The 16,717-nt window shown below is 53.5% G+C and overlaps 1 protein-coding gene across 1 annotated transcript; it reads left to right on the top strand.

Annotated features, from left to right (window-relative positions):
- Positions 1–9,603: 9,603 nt before the first annotated feature.
- CSTB (cystatin B) lies at positions 9,604–13,628 on the top strand. Its single transcript, XM_079922454.1, has 3 exons — positions 9,604–9,896; positions 12,801–12,899; positions 13,326–13,628. Exons 1-3 carry the CDS (start codon positions 9,831–9,833, stop codon positions 13,452–13,454), a joined length of 294 nt encoding a protein of 97 aa, XP_079778580.1. The 5' UTR covers positions 9,604–9,830; the 3' UTR covers positions 13,455–13,628.
- The last annotated feature ends 3,089 nt before the right edge of the window (positions 13,629–16,717 follow it).

The raw sequence follows: 16,717 nt of genomic DNA, 5'->3' as shown, positions 1-16,717 counted from the left end.
ACTCCAGTGGCAGGAATACAAGCGTTCATTGCCCCATTCGTCCAACTTTTTCTGTTTGAAAAAGCTATTTAAGTTCTTTCACCAGCGGTGGCGCTGTTGAACAGGACAAGATCCCTGCCCCAACAGCCACGTCTCAGCGGAGGTGCGGGGCAGTGAAATAACAAATCCCTGTACTCCAGAAAGGAGGACGCTACGTGCTTTTTCCTAAAGCAGGAAAAAGAAGACAACAAAGCCTAAAGAAAAGAGCAATGTTAATAGACATTCAGTGAATTTCTGACAGGGAATTTCACCAAAAGAATGCAATGAAATGCACCAACATATACTTTAAAAATATACCAATACTTGACAGCCTATGCAGCTATTAGACACTGACAGCTAATGAAAGATTTGTTGCATATTCAGTGTAACTAAAAAATACATGCTTTTGTTCAGACAAAGTAAAATTTATATTTTAAGGCAGGATGAGGAAATGAAGCATAAAATTCTCTCTGTCCGTTAGGGCCTTCTCACTCCCCTTTTGATGGCAGTGTGCGTCCGCATTACACAATAACCGGACCTCCTCAAAGGTGGGAATGCCTGCTCCACCATAAAGATCAATTTTTTCCCTTTCTTCTGACGCTGGCAATGTAACTTCTTAGAAGAACAGTGTACTTTCCCAACTTCATAGGGGGTCGCGGTGACCTGCTGCTGGCTTTATACGTGCTACCTGGACTATGTATCCTTGGTGAACTTTATTTAAAATGTCAGTACGTCAGTATATGACCACGCCTTCGACTTTTAACAGGCAGAACAGTCTTTCCTGAAAGACTTCCTCCTGGGTTATAATCCTCAATCTGGTTCAAGTAAAATTCTTTTTTCTTCTTGTCAATTGAATTTTAATCGACAATTCTAAATGCAAAATTATCCTTCTTTAGGAGACTTTTCAAAGTCCGCTGTGCATTGCAGGCAAGAACCATCCATGGATACTAAAATTAGTGGCAGAAGGAGGATGACAGACATGCTATTTGCATAGCCTCAAAAGTACTTATTGGTTACAATGGGGAAAATAGTAACTTTACAATGGAGAAACCTGGTAGACATGCCTTCACTCAAGATGGAGGTCTACATCACCAGTGCAAGGTGTATGGACATCACACGCCCTTGAGATGATGCACTGAAAGGACAGCATCACTTTGGTGGTGTTCCTGCCCCAAACACACGACCTCCACCCGTTCAGGAGAAACATCAGAGAAGCCCAAACTAGGATCTTCCTCAAAATAAACAATTCATACTCCTGAAGTGTGTCAAGGTCATGAAAGACAAAGACTGGGAACCTGTCCCAGGTCGAAGCCGGCTCAGGAGACGTTACCGCGAAGGACCGCGTGGGAGGAGCCTGGGTCAGACAGAGGACTGTGGGGGGACAGCAGTGAAACGTGCGTGGATTCTGGACACGAGCTCATTACAGTGCATCTCAAGGCTCGTTTCCTGCTTTTGGTAACTATGCTGTGTTTAGGCTTGTGTGAGACATTAACACTTAGGGAAACTGGATGAAGAGTTTACAAAACCTTTATAGTATTTTTGCAACCTAAAATGATTCCAATATAAAAAGTTTTAAAAATTAGAAAAGCAAAAACAGAAAGTCTGACAGGACTTGGGGAAGGATGTATTTTCCCACTTCTACACACATTACACACCCTCCACCCCATCCCACCCTGAGGGCAGGGTTTTTCTCTGTCCTACTCGTCTGCACCCAGGACGGTGCCTAGGAGGTGATGGTGTGTGGAACAGCTGTGACTAGCTCACTAGGTACCAGTTAGAAATAGACGTGTGCTCATGTCTTCCACAAATCACAAGGACCAGCCTCTCTCCTTTCCCGCAGCATCATGGAGATCCACTTCTCATCCCGAGGTTGTCCTGCCTGTGTTTGTTTTCTGTAGAAAAACCCCTGTTCGTGGATCCTGTGTGTTTTCTGAGGTCATGGTCTTTCAACTCCAGGCTCAACTTGGTGAAGAAGGCTGGGCCCATCTTTGAAGCATAATTTCGCATCTGTGCTAGGAAGCGTGTATGTGATGTGCAAGGGAGGTGACTCAGTTTCCCGGAGCTGCTGTAACGAAGTGCCCAAAACTGGTGGCTTAGAGCAATAGAAAGTTATTGTCTCCCAGTTCTAGAGGCCAGAGGTCTGAAATGCATGTGTCCACAGGGCCACGCTCCCTCCGGAGGCTCCAGGGGCGGGTCCTGCCTGCCTCTTCCTGCTTCTGGGGCTCCTGGTGATTCTGGGCCTGCGGCTGCATCACACCACATCTGCCTCTGTCCTCACGTGGCCTCCTCCCCTGTAGCTCTGTCTTTACATGCTGTTCTTCTTGTCTGTCTCTCTGTGTCCTCTTGTTTTCTTATAAGGACACCAGTCATTGGACTCAGGGCCCGCCCTAATCCACTATTAACCTCATCTTAACTAGTTACATCTGCAAAGAACTTATTTCCAAATTAAGGTCACGTTCTGAGGTTCTGGGTAGATGTGATTTGGGAGGACACTACTGAACGCACTACAGAAAGTGTAAAGAAGATAAAATAAGTAACATCACTACCACCTAATGAGGGCCTACTACGTGCGAGGACTTTATACATCTTCAAACAATCCTGCAAGGGACGGGTGGCACTTGCCCTTTTGTAGGTGAGCAAAGAGGCTTACAGGTTATGCTCTCGCCCGGAGTCTGAAAAAGACAAGGCAAAGGTGACACCCAGGCCAGCCCGTCTGCCCAGCACAGCCGCGAGCGCCCTACGTCCAGACCAGCACCACTTCACAGGTGGCACGTGGTCCACGTGTGCAGTGAGCAGCGCGGCCCCAAGCAGAAGGGCTGCGCCTGCTATAGCTCTGCTGCTGCCTTCTTCAAATTCTTAATACATTTTGAACAAGGGCCCAAAGATTCATTTTGCACATACATTAGACAGCCTGTCCACTGCCGTGGCCCAGCCGCTGCCCCTCCGGGACCCCCACCACGTCCTCTGTGCACCCCGCTGCCCAGAGCTGCTCTCCAGACCCAAACCCGTTCTCTCCATATTGTGTGCTCCTCCCCCGATACGTATCCCTCAACGGTTATTATAGAAAATCAGGGCAATAAAAAAAGTTAGGGGAGGAAACCAATCATGGTCTCATGGCCTAAGAGAAAAATTTCTGACAGATCTGTTCTTTATTTTCTGTGCATAAGATTTGTGTTAGTTTTATGTTAATATATTATAGTAATCACACTATGTTGACAGTTTTGAAACTGCTTTTCAATAACATATCTAGCATTCTCCCATGATATTAATTTCTCAAGAAGATGCAATATTCCAAAATAAACCTTTCTTCTAAAAGCAAAAAGGCCTTTAAATAAAACTTTGGGAAAATACTGAAAATCACAGAAAGTTGTTAAACACCCATTCCCCACCCCCTAGTGATGGCTACTGTTAACATCGGTGAATATCCGTCAATCCCACAGGTGCCTGGACCCCACCGAACCCCAGGGACTCGGAATCTCCAGGGCAAAGGGCTGGGAACTCAGCATTTCAACAAGCACCCAGTGCCGCCAACATCAGGGCCCTGGCAGACACGCTCTTGTAAACACTTCCTCCCAAGTACACAGGGCTCCTTGCTATGGACGGAGGCTGGGCATGGGGGCGGCTTCTAAGTTCTGGGATGGACATTTTTATAGATAAATCTCCTGTCCATCCATTATATTCCTTTTCCTTCAAATAAATTCCTGGCATTGACTATTTTGTTCTTTTTGGCCACACCACATGGCATGTGGGATCTCAGCTCCCCGACCAGAGATCGACCCTGCACCCCCTGCATTGGAAGTGAGGAGTCTTAACCACTGGCCACCAGGGAAGTCCCGTTTAGATTTTTTTTATTTTTTTGATGTGGACCATTTTTAAAGTCTTTATTGAATTGTTACAATATTGCTTCTGTTTTATGTTTTGGTTTTTTGGCCTTGAGGCATGTGGGATCTTAGCTCCCCAACCAGGGATCAAACCCACACCCCCTGCATTGGAAGGCGAAGTCTTAACCACTGGACCGCCAGGGAAGTCCCTCAATTGATTTAATTTGCAGTTTTGTTTTTGATTTACAGAAGTGTGTAAGTGTAACTGAGCAGGACTCTGTGGGGCCTTCCCAGGACAGACTGTCCCCCCAGCGTCCTCTGCCTGCCTCTTGTCTGTAGAAAAACTTTAGCCAAAGAATAAACTTAATCAGAGAGGAGACAACATGCAGAAGCAAAGGAAAGCTGTCAAACAAGACAAAATAATATAGTTTAGGCATTAAAGACAAGGACCTGGGACTTCCCTGGTGGCACAGTGGTTAAGAATCCTCCTGCCAATGCAGGGGACACAGGTTCGATCCCTGGTCCAGGAAGATCCCACGTGCCGCGGAGCAACTAAGCCTGCGCGCCACAACTACTGAGCCTGCGCTCTAGAGCCTACGAGCCACAACTACTGAGCCTGCGCGCCTAGAGCCCGTGCTCCACAACAAGAGAAGCCACCGCAATGAGAAGCCCGCGCACTGCAACGAAGAGTAGCCCCCACTCGCCACAACTAGAGAAAGCCCGCGCACAGCAACAAAGACCCAAGGCAGCCAAGAATAAATAAATAAATAAGTAAAATTTTAAGTTATAGAAGTATAATTTAAAAAAAGTACTTTAAGAAAGAAAAAGACAAGGACCTCTTGGGACTTCCCTGGCAGTCCAGTGGTTAGGACTCTGCACTTTCACTGCCGGGGCCTGGGTGAAATTCCTGGTCAGGGAACCAAGAACTCGTGAGCGTCGTGGTATGACAAAAACAAAAAGTCAAGGACCTTTAATTCCTCCTCAAAGTCTGTAGATAATATTCTGAGCCACGTCCTTTGAGCTATTTTGCAGATACTGAAATCCCCACCAGATGGAAGAAGTTAATTACATGATGACAAGACTACAGCCGTGACATGAACTGCTGGTCTGTCTTACACAATTCCAAGAACCGGCCTCAAGGGGATGCGAACAAACCACTTCTGGAACTGAAGACTAACTGTACTTAAAACAATCGAAGGGCAGTGATCCCATCACCGCGTGACTAATTTCAAGTCGACTATCAGAGCTGACTGCGCTCTTCTTCATGCAGCTCCCCCCAACCAGGGCCCGTGCACCCCAGAAACGCCCCTTTAAAATCTCTTGTCCCCTGATCAGCAAGGGGGAGTTGATTTTGGGACGTGAGCCCACTTTCTCCCCAGGATTGCCAGCTTCCTCAATAAAGCTGCCTCTCCTCTTACCCAACACTTGGCCCTTAGCATTGTATTCCTGAGAGATGAGCAGCCCAGTGTGAGTTCTGTAACAGAAGGAGTCAAATATTCATTTAACGCCTCCTACGTGACGGGTACGGAAGCAGGGAACAGTCCCAGTGCTGCCTGTCTGTCTGCTGGGGACCTGGACAAGGGTCCCTAGGTCATTAGGAGACACAGAGAGAACAGCTGGATGGCCGAGGACAGGTCAACAGGTGCACCCAGAGAGTCCCCTGCCCCCATCTGGGTCCCGGCCTTTCCCTTCTGATTCTTCTGATGCTTCTAAGCTTAGAAAATCCTTTGCCGACATTAGTTTAGAGCAACGGCTCTTCAAGATGTACATCTGTTCCCTCCCTTGAGTCGTCCCAATTTCTGCACCTCCTTTCACCTTTCAGAGGGGGCTCAGGGCCGTCTCTGCTCGAGATGGCTGCTTCAAGGGTCCTGGCTCGGAGGTAAAGCCACTGTCCGCTTTGCTTCCAGCTCGGCCAGGCAGCCAGGCCTGTAATGGGTCCTGATGCAGGAGGCTGGGCGGCGACGTGCCCAGGTGGGGCACCTATGTTTAGGTTTACCTCCACTGATATTTCCTTTGTTACTGAAGATGAATAGGTAAATGTAATAAATGCTTACTTGTTTAAATGTTTCATCTTTCTCTTTTTTTTTCTCCCCCACCCAAAGGGTCTCTTGGGCTAGAATTTAATTAGCAACAAATTCTGGTGATGACATTTTTGCAATATGAAACACAAGCAACTGAATAGAATGGGGCACAGGTGTATGAGTCACCTGCCTAAGCGTGCCAACAGGGAAACACACAAGCCAGGTTGTGAGGAGGACAGAATACGCCCCTTTGGCATGTAGACTATTCTGAGCTGTAGGCAATCGGAGCCAGCAGGCTCAGGACAACTATGATCTCTTCCTTAACTACCTAAAAGAATTGAGATGGGGGCCTGTACCAGAGGAAGAGTTATTACCAGAGATAACTTTTTTATCTGAAACACTTCCCTGCACAGCAGGGCAAACATTAATTACCAAACTCAGCTCTCTGTATCGCCCCATGAGGGGCCCTCCTCCCCTTGGGAGCCCCAGGCCCCCGTCCCATTCCTTGAGGCATATAACCTCGACTGCCAGGCTCACCCTTGGTCTCATATCCTTGGGGCTCCTACACGTAAGAAATTAAATTGAGAAAAAAACCCCACAAAACACCTTGGTTTCTTCTGACTCTGGGAAAATCAGAGATCACAAGTGAAACTCCAAAATTGCTTGAATTTAAAAGTCTGATCCTTCTGAACAGGGATTTCAAATTGAAGTGAATGGCCTCAGGACTCTAGATGGGGACACGGGATACTAGGTCTCTTCCCCTGGCTCTAGTGGGATAAAAAGCTGTGTTGTCAAGGAATGAGATGAATGTCAACATTTTTCAGGGCATTTGGGTAGAAAAAGTAATGCTAATTATGGGTTAGACTTATGTGAGTATAGTAATCATAGGCAATGATAGTGGTAACATCATCAACTCACCCTAGGGCTCAGACACCGTCCCAAGCATTTTATGCTCATTAATTCACTTAGTGCTTCATTTAAGCACAGAGAGGTTCAGCAGTTACTCCTATGCCACACAGCAGGTGCAAGGAAAGGGTGGATCAGCATTCAAGAGTTTGACCTTCAGAGCTTGCCTTCCACGGCAGCTGGAAAACATGTCTGGACCCAAACCTGCAGCAAGAAAGCAACATTGACTCCATAAAGCAGCATGAGACAATGACTATACAGACAGACAATGGCCAGACCATGTCCATGTGACCAGAGACCCACCATCTGTGCAACAACCGTCCAGAAGCCAAACCACAGCCTCTGCAGCCATTGGCCCAGAATGTCAGGAGGTGCCCGTGACCGTCACCTTCCCTAATTTTTGCCCCATCCCCCTTCTAACTCAGGACAACCAGAGAAGGCCCAATATGCCCCTGAAAGCAATCAAACAGGACGCCCAGCTTGCAGTGGGCCTGCCCACAGCCTCCCCGGGCCCAGAGACTCCAGCAGGGCACACCTAGTGTAAGCCGCCCCCTCCTCTGCCTGCCTGTGAGTCTCTGTCAAAACCCAAGTGATGGTGGTGGATCCCCTGCTCCCGCCCGCTCCGAAAAAACAAGCCTTTCCACAGGTGTTACCCTCCTAGTTCTAAAATGCGAGCACCTGCAGACCCAGGGCCAGCGGGGACGGAGGGTCAGGCGTAACGAGGCGCCTCAAGGTGCCCCCCCCCACCGCCCCGAGCTGCAGGATGACAGAAGCCACAGAACCGCCTGCCTTGCCCTTCCGGGTCGTCATTTTCTGACGCTTTGTTTTTGACACAGAGGAGTTTTCCATTTTTATGGGGTCAAATCCGTCTCTATTCATTCATTTGTTCAATTATGAATTGTGCGAGTCTTGAAACCCAGTCCTGTGACTGGTTTATAATTAACACTCGTGTCCGGGTGTCTGTTCTTGTTTTCCCTCTTGTCCTAGCCCATACCTGTTTGATCACATTTTTGCCTAATCAATAAGGAGCAGTGAAGGTCAGAGGCTTGGAGCCACAGTTCCAAGAAGCATCACTGGTTATGTGCTGTTCTGAGTCATCTTCCAGGGCAAGATGACCTTTACAGAGTATGTTGACACAGACTCCGGAGTCACAGACCACCAGACCAGACACGTAGACGGCAGATGGCTCAGATGATTCACCCCAGCTCCTCTGTCCTTCCCCTTTAAAAACTGCAAACTCGATTTTTCTAAGTGTAAATTGGGAGTGCCAGTTCACGTACACTGCCTATGTTTAATGATCTTTGATCTATTCATTGGAGGAGTTATTTATATATAGTCAGATATGTGTAATGAGAATATTTACCCCAGTGGGTGGTTTGTTGTTTCATTCTCATAAAAATGTCCTTCAATGAATAGTTCTTTCTTTTCATTAAATGCAAAAGATCAATTAAGAAAAATAAAAACTGCCAGCTCAGACCAATGAGGAGTGGACCTGAGGCTTCCCTCCTCCCTTGCTTGGAAGCCTTACTTTGCTGCAAACCCCGCTGTCAGGGTTCGGCTTTCTGTGCTTGGGCCTTGGATGGGTGTCAGTCTCTCCTCCCCCTCCCCCCAGGGCTCAACCACATGCTTCCCTGAACTTACAGACCAGGCTCTGCCCTAGAAAGTACCAGAAAGGCTCACCTCCCCACACACTCGCTCACGGGCCACTCCCACTGGGCCCGCCAGGAGGCGAGGCTGGGCCTCTGCCCGGAGTCAGCACCCAGTGATGGGAGAGGCCCAGTGACCACCGAGGTGCAGTCCTGTCGGGTGGGGGGCAGCTGGATCTTTCTGAAAGGCCAGTCCTGTCCAGACAGCTCCCAGCACAGGCCCCACCCTGCCCCAATATGACGGGGACCCTTCCCTTCCCAGGATGTTGAACCTTCTCATCCCAGGATGTCTCAATCCCAAACCAAACCCCGTCAGAACCAAGCCCTTAACTAACTCCATCCACCTGCCCCCACCCCAGCCTGAGACCCCGGGAGTCATCACCTCCCCATCACTGGACTCCTTTGTGCCTCTTCCGTCCACCCACGTCAGCCCTTCACTGTGTCCCCGGGTCACAGGCCCACGATGTTCACAGCAGCCCACACGACAGGCCAGCCCAGGTGGGGCGCTGCGCCGGGCCGTGGGATGAGGGGCGCCAGACAGGCAGATGCCCGCGGGAGGGAGGGCCTGCCAGCCCGCCCCTGCCCCTCTCCCCCAGCACCCCCAGCTCCCGCGCTGGGCGGGGGCTTCTCTCCCCTCCGCCCTCGGTCCAGCTGCCCGCTGCTCTCCGGACCCCAAACGCCCCTGTCGTTTCAGGACCCACTACTGTCATCTCACGCAGTGGGTCAAACTGTGGGGACCCGGAGACCGAGACAGGACAGTGGGGTCTGGGGGCACTGTGTGGTCCGGGAGGCCAGGAAGGAGTCAGGATGGGCCAACTCCGCCCCGCGCCCTGCCCCGCACCGGGCCGGTACCCCCGAGGTCCCCCGCAGGGCAGTGCCCGGGGCAGCGCCCGCCCAGCCACCGCGAGAGCCGGAGCACCACCCTTCCCGGGAACCTGCGGACCGCGCCCGCGCTTCCACCCACATCCTGCAGGGCCCTGCCCACCCTCTCCCCGAGTCCTGCGGCCGCGCCCCCATCCCGCCCTCTGACTCAGCCGACGGGGGTGGCTGACACCAAACCCAGGGAGAGGGGCCAGCCCTACATCACACGACCCTTGGTCCCGAGAAGGTGTCTGCCGGGGGTCCCAGGCTGTGGCCTGCTCCCGCCCACGGCGCATCCCTACCAGGGCGCCCCGCGCCCCATTCCCGTCCCGGGCGCCCGGCACGCCATTTCCGGTCCCGGATTCCCCCCCCCAGCCGCGCGCCGTGGTTCCGCCCGCGCGTCACGTGACCGCCGCGCCAGGTCCGGCGGCTTGATTTCGGTCGGCGGCTTGATTTCGGTCAGCTGCTCCCGCCAGAGTCCGCTGCTCGTGCGCGTCCGCTGCTCCCGAGTGCCCGCCGCCTGGTGTCCACGCCCGCCCGCCCCGCCCGCCGCCGAGATGATGTGCGGCGCGCCCACCCCCACGCAGCCGGCCACGGCCGACACCCAGGCCATCGCCGACCAGGTCAGGGCCCCGGGGGGCGGATGGGGTCCTGGGGGCCCGGGCAGTCCGTAGGCATCGCCGCTGGGGCAGAGGCGGTGCGCCCGAGCGCATCCCGCCGTGGGCCGGGCTGGGCGCAGGCCGATGCCCCTTCCCGCCTGGGAAGCGCACCCGCGAGCGGAGGTGTCCACAGGGGTAGGGCCGCGACGTGCCCGTCGGGGAAAAGCACTTAGAGAGCAAACGGTACAGCAGGAGGGGTGAAGTAACCCTGAGTGAGTCCGGGGACGGGGTCCGCAGGCGTCCTAGACTAGGCCGTTAGTCTAGCACTTTCGTGTACATTTGAGGTTCTACGTTGAACAGCTTCGAAACGCAGTCCAGCCTGGGTCGCGGAGGCAGAGCCTGGTTCGGACCCTGGGCAGCTGTCGGGCCGGGTTCCGAGGAAGGCACCTGCACCCAAGGACCAGGTGAGGGTGGGAGGAGCCGGGCCTGCCCTGCCTATCCTCGTGTGTCAGCAAAGTCGGCTCTTGACAAGCAAGACCCCTTCCCGCCTCTTCGTGGTTTTCCGGGCCTGAGAATTCCCCGCTTGTCAGGTGAACTTTAAACGTGTGTCAGCTCACTCGGGAGGGAAGGGTTACTGTCTCAAAGGGCCCCTTCATTTGGGGTCAGTTCCGTGAAAGTTATACGTCAGTGGACCGTTCTCACTGCCCCTGGGAACAAGGAGGCTGCCTTTGTGCTGGGTGGTCTCTGTGAGGGGCATGGGCACCATCTGGTGGCCCTTTGTACTGACGCTTTTGGGACAGTCTGGGCTGCACATGAGAAGATCAGAGGCCAGAGACCGGCCCGGGTCAGAAGGACGTCGTGGTGCTGCACTCCGCCCCCGTCTCCTCCAGCCCTGTCCTAGGGCCCTCCCTGGCCCTCTGCCCCACCTGGTCCCCTCAGGGCCGGGAACTGGCAGCTTCCTAAGTGACCCGGGGCCTTCTGCACACCCCCTGGCTACAGCCCAGCTCACCTTTCTCCTGGCCGGCAGGCAGCAGTGTCAGTGACCTGCCGTCCCTCAGGCCGTGGCCTGGCCTGGCGTTCGCCGCCTGCACATGCTCTGTCCCGCCACCTCGTTTAGGGTTTTCTCAAGCCATCAGTCCTTGCACAGGGCGGGGGCTCTGTGCAAGCCCCCCTGAAGCAGAGAGAGAGACGATTCCATCTCAGACTCCCGGGAGGGTCTGTGGGTGTCACTCACCCCGCTGGCCTTGTAAACTGTCTGCAGGGTCAGTTCCCTGCAGACCTGGCAGGCACCTGGCAGGAAGAAGGGCCCCACGGGGGAGTGTTCAGACGCAGGTGGGCACCAGCCCCTGGGGACACGCGCACCGCCGTGGGAGCCGTGGCAGCTGCGTGGAGAGAAGGCGGCCCGCCTTCTCACTTCCTGACCCTCCCTCCTGTCCTTTCTGCCCACCTTATCCACGAGGAGCTCCCCCTTCCTGAAAGCCTTTGCCACAGGAACTCGCTGGCATGCGTGGCGGTGATGCCCTCAGCTCCCAAAGCAGCCTGCTTCCGGGCTCCAGTGAAATCCTCCGGCCCTCTAGGACCGGTCCTGTGACTGCAGTGCAGAGCCAGCGCGCTCTAGTGCCTGCCGGTAACCCAGAGAGCAGCCGGAGCACTTTGAAACTAGATTAGGTTTTCAAGTCAAGACAGAACAACCTGCTCCCCCCTTCCTCCATCAGAATGCTCGGTTCCCAAAAGGCCAAGACCCTGGAAAACAGGACTCGTCGGAAAGTGTGATTACCGTCTGACACGAAGGATCAGGGACAGCCTCCGCCCAAAGGCACTGCACGCTAGAGAAATCATCTAAAAATGCAGCAAAGCGTTTTTCCCTGCAAAAGTGTTATCTGCTGCATTATCTGTCACAAGAAATTGGGAATTTTTAAGAGAATTAAGGCACATCTAGAAGATGGAAGATTAAATTTAATATTAAATTTAGTTTAACATTTTTAACTGTTTTAGCTTTCAATTTTAAAAGAGTAATTAGGGACTTCCATGGTGGTGCAGTGGTTAAAAATCCTCCTGCCAGTTTAGGGGACACAGGTTCAATCCCTGGTCTGGGAAGGTCGACATGCCGCGGAGCAACTAAGCCCGTGCGCCACAGCTACTGAGCCTGTGTGCCACAATACTGAAGCCCGCGTGACACAGCTACTGAAGCCCGCGTGCCTAGAGGCTGTGCTCCGCAACGAAGAGTAGCCCCCACTCGCTGCAACTAGAGAAAGCCCGCAAGCAGCGACAAAGACCCAATGCAGCCAAAAATAAATTAATAAATAAATAAATATAATTTCTTTAAAAATAAACAAATAAAAGTGTAGTTAGGAACTTCCCTGGTGGTCCAGTGGTCAAGAATCCTGCTTCCAATGCAGGGGACGCAGGTTTGAGCCCTGGTCAGGGAACTAAGATCCCACATGCCGCAGAGCAACTAAGCCCACATGCCACAACTACTGAGCCTGTGCGCCACAACTACTGAGCCCGCACGCCGCAAGGGAGAGCCCACGTTCGGCAACTGAGACCCGATGCAGCAAAAATTAAAATTAAAAAAAAATTTAAAAGAGTAATTAAAAAACTATATATACTCTTTGCAATGAACTGTCTGTTAAGTAAAAGAGAAAAACAGGGTATGAACTTACATACGTTGTCGTGATGATGAAAATATCAAACTATTCCATGCCTGGAAAAGAAGGGGAAAATGATAGAGAAATAGTACCGTTGAAACTCGGCAGAATTAGAGAGCTGTTTTCTATACTTTATCATCAGAGCTGACAATTTAATGTGTCTGCTCAGTTGTGAAGAACAGTCGTGTTATAGAAAGCCTGTAGAGGGCCGGCATCAGAGTTCAGCCGTGACACTTAATTCAAGTAAGTGCACATGTCTTTCCGTTCTCTCCTCCCCCAGGTGAGGGCCCAGCTGGAAGAGAAGGAGAAGAAGTTCCCGATGTTCAAGGCTGTGGAGTTCAAGAGCCAGGTGGTCGCCGGGAGGGTCTTCTTCATCAAGGTGGGATGTCAGCCTCTTCGGAGGGTCTGGCCTGAATTGGGGGCGCCTAGGTGCCTGGGCAGGGGTGCTTAAGAGGGTCGAGTGGCAGCCCCCAGCTTCAGGGGGTTGCTGGCCATCTAAAATGAGCATGCGTGTGCACGCGCGCGTGTGTGTGTGCACGTGTGCGCACAGCCTCCTGGAGGGGAGGACCGAGCCTTTCGGGGACTCGGGGCTCTGATGGAGTGAGTGTGGGTGCCAGGTGCTGGCTGGGGCAACGAGGGCGTCCCGTGCACTCGATGGAGGAAGGTGGGAATGTCCTCAGCCCAGTCGCTGGTCACCTGAAGGGACGTGGCCTCCTGGCACCCAGGGCCTTTCTCCCAGTCCAGCCGAGGCCAGTGGAGCAGGGGTCAGAGGCCACGCCCGCCCCTCACTGGACTGTCTTTCCAGGTTCAAGTGGACGATGATAACTTCGTGCACATTCGAGTATTTGAAAGCCTCCCACACGAGAACAAGCCCTTGGCCTTGGCCAGCTACCAGACCCACAAAGGCAGACACGACGAGCTGACCTACTTCTAGTCCCGATTTTGCACAGAGCCCGTCGCCCATGTGGGTCTCTCCACTGCCAACCTGTGTCTGGGACCTCACGTGGCGCCACTCGGGGGGGGGGGAATGCACCTCTCCGGTGTCTCTATTCCTCATTTTCATTGTGTTCATTTTTTTCTCCCAGTCAATGATCTTAAGTAAATTACTTTCAAGGAGGGCTTGTGTTATCTTTAAATGTATGTATTTTTTCAGTGTTCACAAATTTTCTGTTTTGGGGTTTTTTCTTCATCTGAAGCTGTAATCACAGTAGAGAGGTGTCACGAGGTGCGAGCTGTCCAGGGTGGAGCCCCCGCTGGGCCTCGTGCGGCCTGAGACCCCTCCCCCTGAGTGGCCGAGCAGGGGTGGGGGATGCCCAGGTCACAGCAGGCGGGCTGTAGACCCAGGATTCCAGGAGCCTGTGTTCTAACCGCAGCTCCACACGCCTCCGTTGCTGTGACTCTATCCTGTCTCTAAAATACAAGATTTGAGGGAATTCCCTGGCGGTCCAGTGGTTAGGACTCCGGGCCTTCGCTGCCGAGCGCGAGGGTCATCCCGGTTGGGGAATTAAGATCTCGCGAGCTGCGTGGCGCGGCCAAAAAGAATAAATACATAAATACGCGAATAGATTTTTTTCAGCAAATCCGATTCTAGAGCATTAGCTCGAGATGTCCTCAGACACACTGGCACATTTCTGGCTCTGGTACAGAGATGGTCAGCTGTGGGCAGGAGAGGCGGTAACCCTGCAGGTACCGCCGAGCGCCATCAGCCTGCAAGGCTGTGGCGAGCTCAGCCTCTGGGCTGCACGTGGTCTGCACCATCTCCCACCCCTGAGACCCCTGCCCACCGGACGCTCCCCATGGCCGCCGGCACCCAGGAGCCAGTCCTGCACTTCCTGGGCGTGTAGGGCATTCCTGGCCGCTCAGGCCTATGCTTCCCTCTCCGCTTGGCTGACCTGCTGGTGACTGGCCTGGAGCTCCAGAGGTGGTAGAGGTGCATCTGGAAGGGAAGAGTGTCCGTCTGCGAGGTACCTGCCTCAGGTGTGTGGCTGTTGCTTGGTCTCCAGGTGCGGGAGCTGATTTTCAGCCAGGGCGAGTGTGGTGGGCTGCTGGGCGTCTGGAGGAATTAGGGGTTCCAGAGCCTCGGACGTGTCCTTCCAAACGTCCCCATCCCAGGCCTCAGGGCCCACTCCTCCCCTTTAAGGACCCTACTTTCAACGCAATGCATTTTCTTGGTTTGCCAGGGCTGCCAGGCCCCAGGCGTCCCTGGGCTTGTGGCTGCATCACGCGTCTGCCTCTGTGTGTCTGTGTCCCTCCTCATCCCATCAGGACCTCAGTTACCAGATTTAGGTCCACCCTAATGCAGTGGGACCTCAACTAGTACATCTGCAATGATCCTATTTCCAAATAAGGTCACATTCTGAGGTTCTGGTGGCCCTGACTTATTGGAGGACACCATTGATTTTGGGGGAGACACCAGTCAAAGCTAAATTTAGCATCCTTTTCAAGGGTGCCACCTTTATAACGAGACCCTGAATTCTACACTCAAAGTGGGCAAACTGCATGTAATGTGAATTATATCTGAATAAATCTTTAGCAGCGGGGGAAGGGATGGATGGAAGAGGGAGGAAAGGGCCTACTCTCCTCTCCCTTCCTCTCCCCCATCCCCCCTACCCCGTACCCCAAGGTCATGGATGACAGCCACACTCCAGGGAAAGCAGAGCAACACCATGGAGGGGGCCTGGGACAGCCTTGTGCAGGTTCAGACCGCCGCGGGGGCCGGCCTGAGTCTGCACCCCATGGAGAATTTCTTCAGTGTCCTAACTTAGGCAGAGTTACAGGTAGGACGACGCTGCGTGGCTGGGATCCCAGAGGCCCCTGGGAAGTTCCATACAACACGTGTCCCAGTGCCCGAAACCTGTGGATGTTACCTTGTACAGCAAAAGGGACTTGGCACATGTGATTAAGCTAAGGGTCTTAAGATGGGGAGATGGTCTTGGCATAGCCGGGTGGGCCCAGCGTCATCACAGGGTCCCCGTGAGAGGGAGGCAGGAGGGTCAGTGTCAGAGAGACTGAAGGTGGAGGAGGGGCCACGAGCCAAGGAACACAGGTGCCTCCAGAGCTGGAAAAGGCAGGCAGGGAAGAGTGTCTCCGGAGCCTGCGGCAGGAGCCAGCTCTGCCCACCGTTTTCAGACATCTGACCTCCAGACGGTGAAAGAATACATCTGTGTTGCCTTAAGCTCCTCAACTAGTGGGAACGTGTCACAGCAGCCACAGGAGACTGTCTCCAGGAGGCGGAGTCCGGGCCAGGAGGGCCTGGCTGGTGAGCAGAGCAGCGCAGGGTGGGCAGAAGCGGATCTGAGAGGTCGAGTCAGAGGCACTTGGGACAGGATCCCGCGTCCTCCCCCACCCCTCCCTGCCTGTCCAGCAGGGCCAGGTGCTGCTGCCCGGAGGCGACCTGAGGACTTATTTACAGAGATGTGGGCTGATCCTGGGGAGAGCAGGTACCTGCCGGGCTCACGGGACCAGCGCTGTCACCACCCAGGTGTGAAGGAAGCCGGAAGCAGCTGGTCAGTGACTGAAGCTGGTCCTCAGAACCGGGCAGGGAGGGGCCGGGAAAGGGAGCCCCATCCTGTGGGAAGCCCGCCTGGAGCCCCCTGCCCAGAGCATCCAAACCAGCCCTCCCAGGGCAGAGAACAGGGCAGGAGAGGGCATCTGGCCATGGCGGGCAGGACAGTGCAGGTCCTTCCCCGAAAGACGGATGTCAGGTCCTGCCCCGAGGGAATCGGCTGCCCTCCGTCCCCAGCAGTAACCACTGCTTGGTTGGCTGTTTAACACAGCTTTAGGTCCTAGTTCACAGAAGGGAGCTCCTCTGGAAAAAAGAAATCACACTTCAACACAATCACCATGAAAATATTTATTTGTGATAATTGTAAGTCAGTAAGACCAGTACAGACAGACACGGCCTCTACAGCACTGGAACGAGTTTTACGTTTAAAACACATCCACACGCGCACAGGTGGGGCTGGTAGAGCACGGGGCTAGTGAAACCACTGCCAGAAACACAGAGACGCCCCCGCCCCCCGCCAACTTGCAGCCGGGATCGAGCTGTGTCCCAAGGCTGCATCGCTTCCCCCGAGAAGCCCCCAGAAGCTGAGCTCAGTTAGGGAAGGACTGGGTTGGCGTCGACTGGCCTGAGTCAGTGCCTCAGTCCTCCAGGGGGTCCAGTTTTGCAACTGTTGGGGGAAATCCCAACGAAAA

The sequence above is a fragment of the Stenella coeruleoalba genome, assembly GCF_951394435.1.
Source record: "Stenella coeruleoalba genome assembly, chromosome: 5".
In the NCBI taxonomy this organism is placed as follows: Eukaryota; Metazoa; Chordata; class Mammalia; order Artiodactyla; family Delphinidae; genus Stenella; species Stenella coeruleoalba.
The sequence above is the reverse complement of the archived record's forward strand: the minus strand, read 5'-3'. Positions and strand labels throughout refer to the sequence as shown.